This window comes from Phaseolus vulgaris, chromosome 4 (assembly GCF_000499845.2).
Source record: "Phaseolus vulgaris cultivar G19833 chromosome 4, P. vulgaris v2.0, whole genome shotgun sequence".
In the NCBI taxonomy this organism is placed as follows: Eukaryota; Viridiplantae; Streptophyta; class Magnoliopsida; order Fabales; family Fabaceae; genus Phaseolus; species Phaseolus vulgaris.
Genome location: NC_023756.2, coordinates 41,542,873 through 41,557,452, shown reverse-complemented (window position 1 = coordinate 41,557,452; position 14,580 = coordinate 41,542,873). Strand labels below are relative to the sequence as shown.

Here is a 14,580-nt window from a genome sequence, read left to right as displayed (position 1 = left end):
AAATTAAATCAAAGTGTATGGATTGAAATAAAATCCAGTAATTGTGATTGAAAATAGATCCATATATGGTATATATGAATGACGGAATTGGTATTGAAATTTGACGGGACAATATGTAAAGAAATGTTTATAAATTATTAGTCTGATTGGTTCTTTTTGCATGTTTTAAGTATATTATGAAATTTCTTTTCATTAGCTTACCCTTGTTTTTCTTATTGTGTTGTGAACTGCGATGACTGTATTACGTACAAGAATAAATGATCATACAGGTGTCAGAGGGTCTGGAGGGCTTTAGGATATTGTTTTGAACCTTATATTGTAAATATTTGTATTTCTATAAGTTCTAATCATGTATTAGAAATGTTTTGAAAAATTCTAAACTTATATAGGAAGATGTAGAACTTGTATTGTAATAGTTAAATACAATTTTTGAAGTGTTACTAGAAAGAGTTAGGACAATTTTTTATTTTTTATTTTTAAATGAATACTTTATGCAATATTTTATGGGAATAAAAAGTAAATATCACATTAAGTTTATCTTGTTTATTTTTATTTTTAAGAAAGTTTAAATTAGAAACTTCTTTTTTTATAGATAATTTTTTTATCCAATATTAGAAAATTATTAGATAATAACTAATTTTTTTTAAAAATAATTAATATTATATTGATTAAGTTAGATACTATTTTATAAATTATTTTTTATTATTAATAAAAAAATTTAAATTAGTTTTTATTTAATATTTGACATTAATTATCTAGCTACTAATTATTTGACATTAATTATCTTTAAAATGAACTTTTTATTAATAATTTTCTTCCAATGACATGTTTAGAAAATGAATTCATTCTCAAACATATATTTAAACAATGTTAGTATAAAATCAAATTATACTCTAAAGGAATTTAGGATTATGATGAACTCAGTAACACATTTTAGTAACTTTTTCTTTTCATTGATTAACATTTAGAGTGTTTAACAAACCATTGAGCTTATTTAACTAAAATAAGTTTGTACATACGTTAACTTTTTTTTTATTGATTCGTAATTTATTTTTTATAAATATTTTAACCAGGGTATGAGTTCATATTTTCTCTATTTTTATTCCCATTGACATATTTGAAATTTTACTTTTTAAAAAAATATTTAAAAACTTTCTTTTATTTTTTTTATCGTTATAATTTGAGAGGATTACGAAAAATCCCCAAATTTTCACTTTTTTATATTATGGAATTTTAAGATTTATTATCCTGAATTTTAAGAGACGATAAAAAATAAATGTAAATGTTATATATAATCGAATAATTAATTGCATGCCATTTTTTTATACTATGCCAATTAACTTTTATTATCTGTTTCAGTTCGGTCGAGTAGTTTTTAGTTTGCAATTTTTTAGAATTTCAACTCTTTTCACCTAATTTAAAAGTTTATCAATTAATTAACTTTGGTAAACAAACTTTTACCTTATTTTGTAACGTAAGTATTAAATAAATGTTTAAATCTTTTTTTTAAAGAATTGAAAATTTCTTTAGAAATAAATTTTCTAATAGATAAATAATAAAAAGTTTATAAATAGATAATAAAATTTTATTTATTTCATTATAAGTTTTATTTCTCTAGAATTTTATTCTTCAACATTTTCTACTGTTAAAATTTGATAAGTGAATTGTTATATTGAAAAATTATATTCTAAGGAGGTATCAACTTAGATTAAAATAGTCTGAACATATTCTTTATCATTTAAAAATGTATTTTTATTAAATGGATGTATATGTTGGAATATAATTATATATATATTATAATTGTTTTGTTGTAAAATTGAAATATATCTTTAAAAGTTTAAGCACATAATACAACAAATATTTGGAGCCTAACATGCTTTGAAGTTTTTAAATATATGTGTTGTAATTGATATTTTGCATGTATGACATTTGTGTTTTTGGATGGATATTGCTAAAACATTGGACTAGTGTCGTTAAAGCAACACTTAAGTTGAGTGTAATAGTTACACATATTAAGTGTAACTGCTCGAGCAACATTATAATCACTTTAGCGATAAAGTGTCTCGTTCAAGAAATAACTTATAGATTAGAGTGAGAAAAATGTCAATATAATATTTTTTCTTATAGGAACATGTAGATTTTGAAACACATTAAACCATGCAATCATATATTCTCGCTCATGTAGCAATGTGGTAACTTAAGTGTTAAGTAGGCGATGTGTTTAATATTTCTTAAACTTATGTTAGAGATCACATATCAATTAGAGATAAAAACATTTTATAGTATATAAATGGATGCAAAGTTCATCTTTTAAGCCGATTTTATAAGATTGAGTTAAACTTAAAATTCACTTCCCATAAATATGTAGTCTCACGCACGAGTTGACAGGTCTCGGCGTGAAGGGTGTGTGTTGGAGATTTCACATCGACTAGAGTTAAGGACATTTAATAGTATATAAGTGGGTGCAAACCTCGTCTTATAAACTAATTTTATAAGATTGAGTTAGGTTTAAAGTTCACTTTCCTACTAACTTGTCAGGGTTACTTTGGTGACCAACAAACTCAAGTGAGTGAAGTCGAATTAATTCTCTAAAGCATTACCACTCAAATAGTGAGAGGTCTTTCACATGAATAAGTGTTTCTTTGTGAGAGAAAGTAATATGGTTCAAGTAAGACGAGCTCACTAAAAGGATCTACATATGTTGCTTATAAATAATGATAAACATAGATAATAATGAACTTCAGTTTTATTAATAAAAAAATAATTATATTGACCGTACATTGATTATATATAATTGAATAAACTAACTATAAAGAATAAATAATAATTATTTATATCAACTTCACGTGCAATAATATTCTCCAAAATTGATTTGGGATTTAAATATCATTAGACCATAAAGATGATGATATATAAAAATTAGATATAGTAATTATGAATGTATAATTATATAATTTAAAGTGACTAATCCTCTAATTATATTAATCAATTATATTAGTTTGATCTTTCAGCCATACTTAAATCGTGATATTCATTTATGATATATTGATATGTTCTAATAGTCATCAGCAACATGAAGTACACATGCTTACCGTTTTTAAGTATCTTAAAAGAAAAGCAATCGATGTTCCATATTAAAATATCCGAAGAAAATATGTAAAAACTAAATTATTAGTCACAACAAAAACAAAAATTTTGAAATTATTAAGAGTCTATTGTCACATTTAAAAATCGAATCAAATTAGTCAAAGTCTAACTAATTTGATTTACTCCTTTATTATAAATTAATCACTCTTTCTATTATATTTTTTATTTTAAATATGATTCCACACTGTATTCTTGTAACTAAAAAAGAGTACATGTCTCAATCCTCTCGAACAATCATTTTTATTATCTTTATTTGTGCATTTCATTTTTTTAACCACCTATATCTTTCAATCAATAGTTTCTTTCATCTTTTAGATAATAATAATTAAAACTGAAGAAATATTACAATTTTAATTATTAATTAAACATTCAAAATATAATTTTGTATTAAAAAACATATATATATATATATAATCATTATATAACAAAGTAAACATGTATTCGGCACAATACACAACAAAAATATAAAGTCTTCTAGGCCCATTATCATGTTCCATAAGAAAAGAAATTAAGAAATTTGCACTAGGATAGACCAAAACCTAATCTTATCCACAAAAGTTTATGTAAACAATATGTTTAAAAGACTTTTTCAACAGAAATTTATAAGAGAAAAACAAAAGCAATAAGATAATTGTTTTTTTCTTAAACTAAAAGTTAATTTATATAAAAAGTAATTTGTAGAACTCTTTTATAAATTATCTAAAATTTTATTATTTATACATAAATTAATATTAAAAATAAATTTTAATTTATGATTTTTTTTCATTCTTCCTAAATAATTTTATAAAAAATCCTATAAAAGATGTAATATAAAAAAAAATTCATAATAATATCTAATATGAAAGCTTTTATAAATAAAATAATAATAATAATAATTATGTATAAAGACTCAAAAATATTTAAGGTTTTGAAATGTTCAAGCATACACACATGATGGTGTGCCAAATGATTGTGATGAGTTGCATTGAAGGTATCTTTTATGTCCGAGAGTTGACGAGTAGTGTTGGTTTAGGGAACTTTCAAGGTTATTTCCTTCTTGTTTGGGACTTTGTCAAACCCACAAAGGAATATAACTTCTACCTTCTTCATCTTAGGCCCTAGACTTTTTGTAAAAAAAATTAAACATAATATTAAACTTAAGTTGGTCTTCACTAAAAACATAATTATCGTTTATACACCACAACAATTTTTTTTTCATATTTAGTTGTTAGACCAACAATAATAACATGAGTAGAAACACCACTATTTCATAGTGTAACTACAATATTAATGACTTTAAACAATAATGAAAAAATTGGAGTTAGTCTACACTGAAAAACCCGTTGCCTAATCCTTTAGGCAACGAATTTCTATCCGTTGTTTAGGTGAATGTAGGTTGGAGTAGTCAATGTTTTTTTCAAACAATAAACGTTTAAAAATTATTGTCTAAAATATGACCATTATATTTATTATGAAATTTCTTAATCTCTAGCACACCTCTTCATTATATTATATTATGGATGACGACACAATAGCATGACTTTATAAGCCTAAGAAATAATCACTTGGATAGATTTAAAATGACTTTAATATCATATTAAAAAGTAGACTTTAAGCACAAGTCAACCTCATAAAACCAGCTTATACAGTGAGATTTACACACTTGGTGATGTGGGATCTCAGCACCATTGGACTGGAAAAATAATTTATGCTCTTAAAACTAACTTGTCAATAAAAGGCCTGCTTAAGAAGAGTTAAAAATTCAAATGTTGAAAACATTAATCCTAGCTATCAAGAAAGCATAGTTACACAATGGTGTGATGTGATGCTAGCTTCTCGTGGAAATATGCTTTGATTTTTAATTTTTTTTGTTTAAGGAGTGACTCTTCATAAGATTTGTAAGAGAAAGGAGAGAGAGAGATAATGCCTTCAATGTTTGCTAGAGTTATGGACCTGCCATAATCTAATATGCTAGGACAGCACACAAGAATCAAAGTATATTTGACATTATGAATTATCCACAGTTTCTGAATTCATCATACAAATGAATGAATAGTGTATGTAATTAATCCTTAATTTCCATATACATGAAATTTTAAGCACAATCCTGAAGAATAAATGAAACTCAATGGATAAACTAAACCTCAACTGTTTTCTGGTTGATGGCAATATATCTCCAGCTCTCTTTCTCCACAAAGTCAGCATCTAGGAATCTAGCAACAAAAGCCCAAAGCTTATAGACATCTTCAAAATTAGCCATGAAGCCTAATGCAGCAGTGACCACAGTGATTCCAACAGTATCTTTCTTCTTGTTGGTTGTTGTTACCACTCCTTTGTCTCCGACCACTTTGGTTTGTAGGACTTTTCCCTTCTCTTCTGCGTACTTATCTGCAAACCAAATATGATGCAGGAATGCATAGCTGATAGAGATGTTGCTTCTATCAGCCAGTTTCTGGACAAGCGCAGGCTCAACCCTTTCACCTTTCCAATCAAATATATTGAATGCCAAAGCAGGCCCTCTATCAAATTTCACATTTGGACCATAAATCTTGACCAAAGGAACCCCTTGTGTATTAGGATGCTTAAGCTTCAACATAGAGTTTACCAGCCAGTTAATAAGGTACCTTGACCTGTTAGAAATGAGAATCAAGCCCAAAGAATCCACTTGGTCTAAGCACCCGCATTGGATGCAACTTTCTTGGACATTACTTTTCTCAAGGGTCTGAACTGGCTCTTGTATCTCCTCAATTTCAGAACATTGAGGAGCTTTTAGATTGGAGTCAGTTGGTTCTTCTCCTTCTTCAACTATTTCAGATTGTTTAGTTTGCATTGGTCCCGAGAAAGATGACAAAGGAAATGGTCTCTCTTCATGTGGGGATGTCGGTGTTGTATTGCGCATAAGTTCTAAGTCAGTGCCTGAAGAATAATCTGATGATTGGCGAGGCTGCTTTTCTGGTACAAGGTTGACAATTCCTGCTGAAGGGGAAGATTCCAAGCTGGAAATGGCAGATTTCTTAATGAAAAGGCATCCAAATCCAGAAGGGTTTTCCCCAAAGACCTTATAGAAAGAGCAAATAAGAAAGTCAGGTTGAAAGAGAGAGAGGCCAAAGCAGTCCATTTCTTTTGGCCCCAATGCACATGCATCAACCAACACATGCCATCCATTCTCCTGTGCTATGCTCATCCACAGATAAGGATATCTTGCTCCTGTCACTCTTGAACTAAGTGGGAAAACAAAAAGGCCTTTCCTTTTCTTCTTCTTTCTCTTACTCTCAATCATCTTCCTCAACTTTGTTGTCTGAATCCTTAGCCTAGGCCATGAGAACTCTGCTGACATGGCCCTGGCGCCTCTCTTCACTGAGGAACTAATCATTGCTTCCGCCGCCTCGCTCTCATAGTCATAAACTGTCAGAAGCCTCCTACCAGTTTGGAATTGGTATGAATCTGCCACAAGTTTGAAAGCTGAGGTTCTGTTTGCTGTGAAAACCATAAAGTAGTCCTTTTCTGATATGTTAAGGAAACTCATGATTCTGTTTCTCATTGCACCCTCAAATTCTGAGTCTTGTCCCCCATGTAGCAACAGAGTCTTTAAGCTACCAGTCTTGCAGTAGATGCTAAAGAAAGGAATACTATCTGAGTAACTAGGTTGAAATTGGGGTGTTTGAGGAACTGAAGATGAGGGTAATTGGCTTTTTGATGTGTCATGGTGTTGAAGCTGAGAGTAAGAGAAGAGGCCAATGCCAATGTAATCAAGGCAAGTTTGGTTGGAGAGTGACAGGTGGAAATAGTCCTTGGCTCTAACATAGTCAACTTGTTCAGTATCAGAATACTGAGGGTACACTTTGGTGAACTCATTGAATGATTCATGAAGTGATGGAAGAGACTCATGGTTGGTAAATTGAGTGTTTGGGAATATAGATGTTGTTGTGACTGCAAAACTGTGGCGCCACTCAGCAGAACTGTTCCTTTGTTGTGGTGGTTTTGTGTTGTGTGATGAAATTGGAGAGTTGAAAAATGGGGTTGTGCAGCTGCAACAACACTGAGGGCACGTTTGGGAGGCTTCATTAAGGGTCTGCATTTTCTTTTGTTGTTGCACTCTCAGACAATTGGTATATATGTAATAGTTTCACATTTCAACAGCTATTACCTATTGGATTTGTTGATGCTTTGTGCCATTCGGCATATGAGAAAAGCACATAAAGATAATAAAGGAATCTCTATTCTTTCTGTTTATAATATTTTTAGTTTGGATTTAGCTGGCTGATACGGCAATGTATGATGAAAGTTGAAACCATCGAAAGGGTCATGCAATTCAATTTGGACTTGGTCTTGCATAGTTTCCTTTGCCTAGTTGACATAGCCAATCAATCAGAACCGTTTATCTTGGTCTATTGATGGTAATGTGTATATGATTTTGAAAATTTCCTTTCAAGAACTACTTAAAAAACTTATATATTTCTTGTTGCACTTACTTGAAGTGTTTGCTAAGTTGTACTTTGATGGATTGCACAGTTCCCTTCGAATACTAATTGTTTTTGTTGTTTTGGTCACTCTGATTTGTTCATTTCTATTAAATTATTGCAAGTGATCACCCCTAACTGTATAAAAATCATGCATTTGACATAGGCAATGATGAGAGAAAGATATTTAAGATGATGGTCATACATGTATAATTATATAATCAGAGACCAAGGCACCAAATTGCAGTCTAATCTCAACTAGTTACAGTTTAAAAATTAAAATAAGCCATCTTTTTCACAGAGCAATATTAGAAATGAGATCATGATTCAGTCATAGGAACAGAAAAAAAGGATTCATAGTTTCTGGTTTTCTGATAAGAAGTAATTGGTGCAAGATTATTGGTGGTCTTGAAGAATGAGATTTGGTCATGGTTTGTTTGTTAGTGTTGTGTGGAGTGGAAGCAAAAAGTGGTCTTTATTTAAGTTGTGTAAGGCTCAGAGGTTCAATTCAGAGAAAGATAAGTGAGATATTGTCCTATTAAATAAAACACTTTTTATTTATGTTTTTATCCTATTGTTCTTATTTGTTAAGATTTTATTCTTGGCATTCCAATCAGTCACTGTATCAAGAAGTTTCCAAAAATAATCATATGTATTTTCTTTTATAAATTACATTTTTTATTGATCACTTATTCATGATTATATTGAAGTAGTAGAAAAGAGACTTTAATCATATTAAAAATTATTAAACCTAAGTATATTTTATATGTAAATTGTAATATATATATATATATATTATAAAAAATTATTAAATAAAAATTAATTTTGAAGATTAGAATAATTAATTATTATATTGATTAAATTAGAGATATTTTATAAACTAAAAAATATTATTTATATATAAAATAGTTTCTATTATTAATAAGGTATAAAGTAATTACTTACTAAAATTTTAATTATTAAAAAATTTATATTTTAATTTTTTTTGTTATATTTTTTAAATACTAATTTAAAATATAAGATATTAATAATTAAAATTTTAGTATTTAATTTAGATACCGATTTGAAAATTATTTTATAAAATTTTATATCAAATTTTATGAATAATATAAATCACTTTAGATATCAATAATATTTTAGTTTTAAAATAATATATAATTTAATTAATATAATGATAAATTATTTTTAAATTTAAAATTTTATTGTTATTTAATGATTTTTTTTAGAATATTATAAATTTTGTGATAATTTTGTTTCATATATACTTAAGAATTTTCATATATTTATCATAAACTTTTGATCTTTTATATTAAGTGATATTTTCAATCGGTTGAATTATTATTATTATTTTGTCTGGATAAAGCTTGCATTATTGAACTATTAAGGTATGTCATGCTGTACCATGATTAGACAAGAAAAGATAAAGGATTCAGCAAGACAACTATAATGTAAGGCATATTTATGGAGAAGTGAGGAGAAGGGGATAAATTTGAGTTATCTTTATAAAAGTGTGTGCAATTATTGGAAAAAAAAACAAAAATAAATAATTATTGGATGTGGGGACAAACCAAAATATTGTATTAATTTCTACAACTTTAAAATAATGTTTGATTGATGAAGTCATATTTTTTAAAAAAAAATTAATTATCAATTTTAGAATATTATATTGATCATATTCATCTATAAAACTAAATAAATCATGTTTTATAGATATACATTTGAGAAAAAAAAATCTTTACATATTAAAAGAATAAGAAAAAGAGAGAGTAAAGATTGTGTGAAATGAAATAAGTAAAAAATTTATTCAACTAAAAGATTTAAACTTTTTACTGTATTATTTCCTTCTTAAAATGAAATTATTTTTAAAATTTTATAAAATAAAATTATTTTTAAAATTTTATAAAATAAAACTAAAAAAAGCAACTCCTTTCTTTTTAAGAAAAGTAAAATTTAATTTCTTTTACTTTACTCAATAATATATTTCTTAAAATACCTTCATTCTGAATTTTGGTTACTATAATATATTTCACTAGTGATATGTAAAACAAATGCGGCTATTTTAAATTTACAAATGCGGTCATAGAATCGCATTTGATCAGCACGCATTCGTAAATCTGGCATTTACAAATGCGGTCATAGGACCGCATTCTTAAATCACATTTACAAATGCGGTTATTTTAGGTAACCGCATTTGTATATTATTCTGAATTAGGGAGTGGGTTTGGGGTTTAGGATTTATGAATGCGGTCTTGGTAAAAACCGCATTCATAAATCACTATTTACAACAGAATGATTTACAAATGCGGTCTTAGTAAAGATCGCATTTGTTTTTTTTTTTATCAGCAATAAACAATGAATAAATGTGAGTCACTTTAGGGGTGACCCAACCCTTATACAAAACACACGACCTTTAACCTTGTTCACAACACACACCCCGCCAACTCCTAAGAACTTAAATAAAACCGAAAAGAACCGCCAACAACCCTCACTCTTATACCCAAATAAGACATCAAAACATCATCTTCATACAGACCAAAGGATCAACACACCAGTCAGAGAAGGAAAAGATAGCATCCTGCGACTTGGAAGTAACCCAAGCCCATGCCTTTAGTTGCACCAACGCGAATACTTCCAATACATCTATTACACCCCCTCTAAAAATTACTCTGTTTCTATGTTTCCAGATTTCGTTGACGACCGCGATCCAAATCACTCCCCAAACCTCATTTACCGAAACAGACACGTTACTCAACCTAAACTGAGAGAAATTTTGCAGTGGAAGATTATGAAACACACTTTGCACGCCCAACCAAGCACAACAAAGGTTCCACACTCGCCACGCAAAACTACACTCAAAGAACAGATGAGTGTTAGATTCCTCCTCCACCCCGCAAAGACTACACACAGAACTTACCACCGTGATCCCACGTTTTTTCAAGTTAGCCTTAGTAGCCAACTTATTTTCCAACACCCTCCACGCCGTAACATGTGCAGAAGGTACAACCTTATTTTAATTGATTTACAAATGCGGTCTTACCCTAAAACCGCATTTGTAAATCAATTTAATTTAAAAAATGTCACCGCGTTTTTTACAAATGCGTTTAAGCGCAAAGCCGCACTAAATAAAGGGTCGTTGTTTTCATATTTTGTACTAGTGGCTTTTGTTTTGAAAAAAAAAAATTAAGAAAAAAATTAAGAATCCAAATTAGGTACGTTGTTGGATGAATTATATACCAGTGTTTTATGAACAACTAGTCATTATACTTTAAAAATTGGATAATTTCATGTAAATTTAATTTGTTATCATATTAGTTTCTGAAGTATTCCTTTTGTCATCATATTAATCTTTCATAAGGATTTTGGAAAAAGTGTAGATGTTTTCTTTTTAAAATATAATAGTCTATCACTATATTAATCTTCAAATTTCCTTTACCACCATTTTAATCCTTTGAATATATTATTATAATGACAAATTTTAAAATTTTGAGAGACTATTTTAATGATAGATTAGATGTTTGAAGTGATGAAATTTTTGAAATGATCAATAGGATGATATTTAAATTTTAAGGTACAAGTTTGATGATCAAACTTTGTAACTATGTTAACAATACAATTTTAAAAGAACATCTTAAGGTTAATGATCACACACAAAATACTAAATTAAGAGTTTTCTCAAATTTGAAAAAGGTTAGAGAGTTAAAAGGCAGTTTAAAGTGCCCCTTTGACTAATAATTAAGGTACATATGAATCCTTTAAAATCATCGTTTTATTTTATAAACCAAAAGTTAACTTTTATATGATTAATTAATCATTTTTCGAAATGAAATAAAGCTTATATAACTGAGGTTTAAAATATATAGTACTCATTAACATAGCCTACAAAGTTTCAACAAAGTTTTCCAGACATAAATTATGGCAACTTTATTTAATAAGGCATTTATGTCACTTCCATATCATAGAAGGGGACAACCAATTTATTTATTTAAAGTATCAATGGTAACAAAATTATTTTTAATATAAGCTATTTTACATTTAATAAGTGAAATTAATCAATATTGCTGTACTACCCGTGCTTCTTTGCCTTTTTCTATTTCCACTTAACCCTTACCCAGTTATCCCTCCCCTTAGAAATTATGAACCCCACAAGACAACAAAATTACGCGTCTCACATGTGAACCCCACCTCTTGTTCACTGTCAGACTCACAATTTTGTATCTTCCCTAATAGTTTTTTAAACCTTACAATTAAACATGTGTGGATGCAACATTGTTGACAGCAAGTCCGAGGGATGAGAAAATCTAGGGAGAGGAACGGAGGGGGAGAACTATGGAAGGAGATTGGCAGAACACAAAAGTTATCTTTCATCTCATTCGTCCACAACGTTCTTTTTCTCAAATTTTCCAGATAGCCATGGTAAATATGAGATGCTAAAGGTGTTCCAGAGATGGGGAAGGATTAAAGAAGTGTTCATACCAAGGAGGCTGAATCGGTGGGACAGAAGATTTGGTTTTGTTAGGTTCTTCAATGTCGAAAATGCAGTGAGGTTGGAAAGGGAGCTTGACAGCTTCTACATTAGTAGTAGGAAGCTGTACGTAAATCTGCCAAGGTACCAGAGAGATAGGTATGGACGTAAAGGTGACGAAGCTAAGGTGTTTACTGGGGTAAGAAACGGTGGGGAGGTCTTCCCGAAGGTGCTGAGGAAGGGAAAGGAGGTCTGGAGGAAAAAAAGAGGAAACGTAAGTCATACAAACGACGATGTCTCTAAGTCATATGCAGATGCGGTCAGAAAGCGTTCTCATGAACTTTGGAATGGACCGAGCTTTATGACGAAAGCGCTAACTCTTCCTTGGATGACGAATAGTTTGGTTGGTTGGTTGTCAAACGAGCTCAACTTCGAGCTTCTACAGGAAGAATGCTTTAAGGGAGGCATGAGTATGTTTAAGGCAAGATCCTTGGGGGATAACCTCATCCTTTTGACTCCTAAAACAGAAGAACGGATGGAAGACATAGTTAAGCTCAATAAGGAGTGGTTTGAGAGTTGTTTTAAAGATATTAAACCATGCATAACAGGTTACAAAATAGTATGGGTCAAGTGTTATGGACTGCCTCTATCCCTGTGGAGTAAGGAGTGTTTTTCGAAAGTAGTAGGGGAAGTTGCAACGTTGGTGGAAGTGGACGAAGTCACGTTGGCATGGGAGCGACTGGATTATGCACGGCTTCGGGTGCGCTTGCTTCAGTCAGCAAAGGCAAAGGTGTCTAAGGAGTTTCGGATTAATGGTGTAGTGTACAACATTAACATTATGGAGGAAGCGGCAATAAATGTAGGAGATAAACCCATGTGCAAGTGTTATGCTTATCATGAAAGCTCATCGGATAGTGTCTCCTCAACAGAAACTTTTGTTGAAAAAACTTTTTTCTCTGCTGACTCAGGTAAACGTGAAGGAGGGGAAGAAGGAGTGAATAGGAGCTGGCCGGAGATGTCCAGCGGTGGAGGAAGGGGCGGATCAATGGCAAGGATAGAGGAAACACAGGAAAAGGAATGTTCGGGTCGTCTGGAGGGCTGTCAGAAAAAGAGGATTTATCCTTTCCTAAGAAAGGAATTGAGTAAGCCGTTTGTATCTGCTGCTGGGTCAGTTTTATCAGCAAATCAAAAAGTCTCTTTTGCTGGTGCCACATTTCAAAATTCTGAGGTTGTCTTAGTAGAGGAAGTGGAGGTGTCAAGCAATTTGAATAACAAGCCCATCTCATCTGAGGCCCACTCCAAGCAAAGCTGCCAACAAGCCCACTTGGGAAGTAAGGGTGTTTGCGAACTAGGGGCAGGGGAAGCGGTGGGTCATCCTTCGAACACGGAGTTGAGCTGTAGTCTCTTGGCGTGTGAAATCACGACTGTAGGCAATAAACTTAATGCCAGCATCTCCATGGTGGATAGGTGAATGCAAGGGTGCGCGAGGAAAGATTAAAGAATCTCTGGACCAAGAAGGGAAAGAGAATCATCAACAAGGATCGGGGGACGTCCCTGGTTTGACTGAATCGCAAAAGAGAAAGACCTTGCTACAAACACTTGCTCAAGGCCCAGTTAGTAGGATTGCAGGTCAAGACGAAGATAGAGGCGGCGAAGTGAGGGTGCTGTGTAACGTTGAGTTAGAAGGAAGTGTTCAAAGAATCCACTCTTTTTCAGAACAAATTCCCGAGGCTTCTAAGGATGTTAAGAAGAAATCGGTTTTGAACTTGCCATGTTCGCTGGCTGGAGAGGAGTCGCTCTCCGGAACAAGTTGTGAAACACCTCTTCGTCGGCGAAAGATGAAAGGGCTCTGCGACGTGGTTGAGCCTTGTACACACCCTCGGAGGTCTGTAAGGCTGAGTGAAAAGGCATTGCAAGCAAGGAAGTCTACGATAGTCCGAGAAGGTTCTTTGTCGATTTCTATATCTAATGGGGATATTGGGTATTGCAATTATCGTATTTGGGAAAATGAAACCGGGGTGAAACCGACCAACTTGTGGGATCAAGGAAAACAGATTGGGCTTGTCTGTCGAGGTGATGAAGAGGAGGTGATTCAAGAATATCAGTGCATGGAAGACAAAGATCTGGAGTTTATGAAAAGCATAGCAGGAGGTAACTTGAACGGTTTTTTATGAAGATTTTTAATATGAATATTAGAGGTTTGGGGGGAGGAATAAAAGGAAGGTATTTGAGGAGGTGTTTTTCTGCAGAGGAGGTAGAATTTGTATGCCTTCAGGAAACAAAAACAGTAGAAGTCACGGACATCAAGATTTTTTCGTTGTGGGGGGATAACAATGTTGGATGGATTCATAATGGAGGGATTAATGGCAGTGGTAGTCTTCTTTCGATGTGGCATAGAGCGGCTTTTACCTTTGAAAGTCACGCCATGGCTAAGGGTTACATAGCTATCGTGGGTATCCATGTGAGATCGGCTCAAAGGTGTTGTGTGGTAAATGTCTATGCAGCTTGCAACTTAAAGGAGAAGAAAATTTT

At 31.5% G+C, this 14,580-nt stretch overlaps 1 protein-coding gene across 1 annotated transcript; it reads right to left on the bottom strand.

The window, feature by feature from the left end:
• Window positions 1–5,112: 5,112 nt before the first annotated feature.
• LOC137837693 (uncharacterized) lies at window positions 5,113–7,598 on the bottom strand. Its single transcript, XM_068646795.1, has one exon. It carries the CDS (start codon window positions 7,202–7,204, stop codon window positions 5,264–5,266), a length of 1,941 nt encoding a protein of 646 aa, XP_068502896.1. The 5' UTR covers window positions 7,205–7,598; the 3' UTR covers window positions 5,113–5,263.
• Between the last annotated feature and the right edge of the window lie 6,982 nt (window positions 7,599–14,580).

Bases quoted from the DNA above. Each gene is read 5' to 3' on its own strand.
- LOC137837693 (XM_068646795.1), bottom strand. From the start codon at position 7,204: ATGCAGACCCTTAATGAAGCCTCCCAAACGTGCCCTCAGTGTTGTTGC.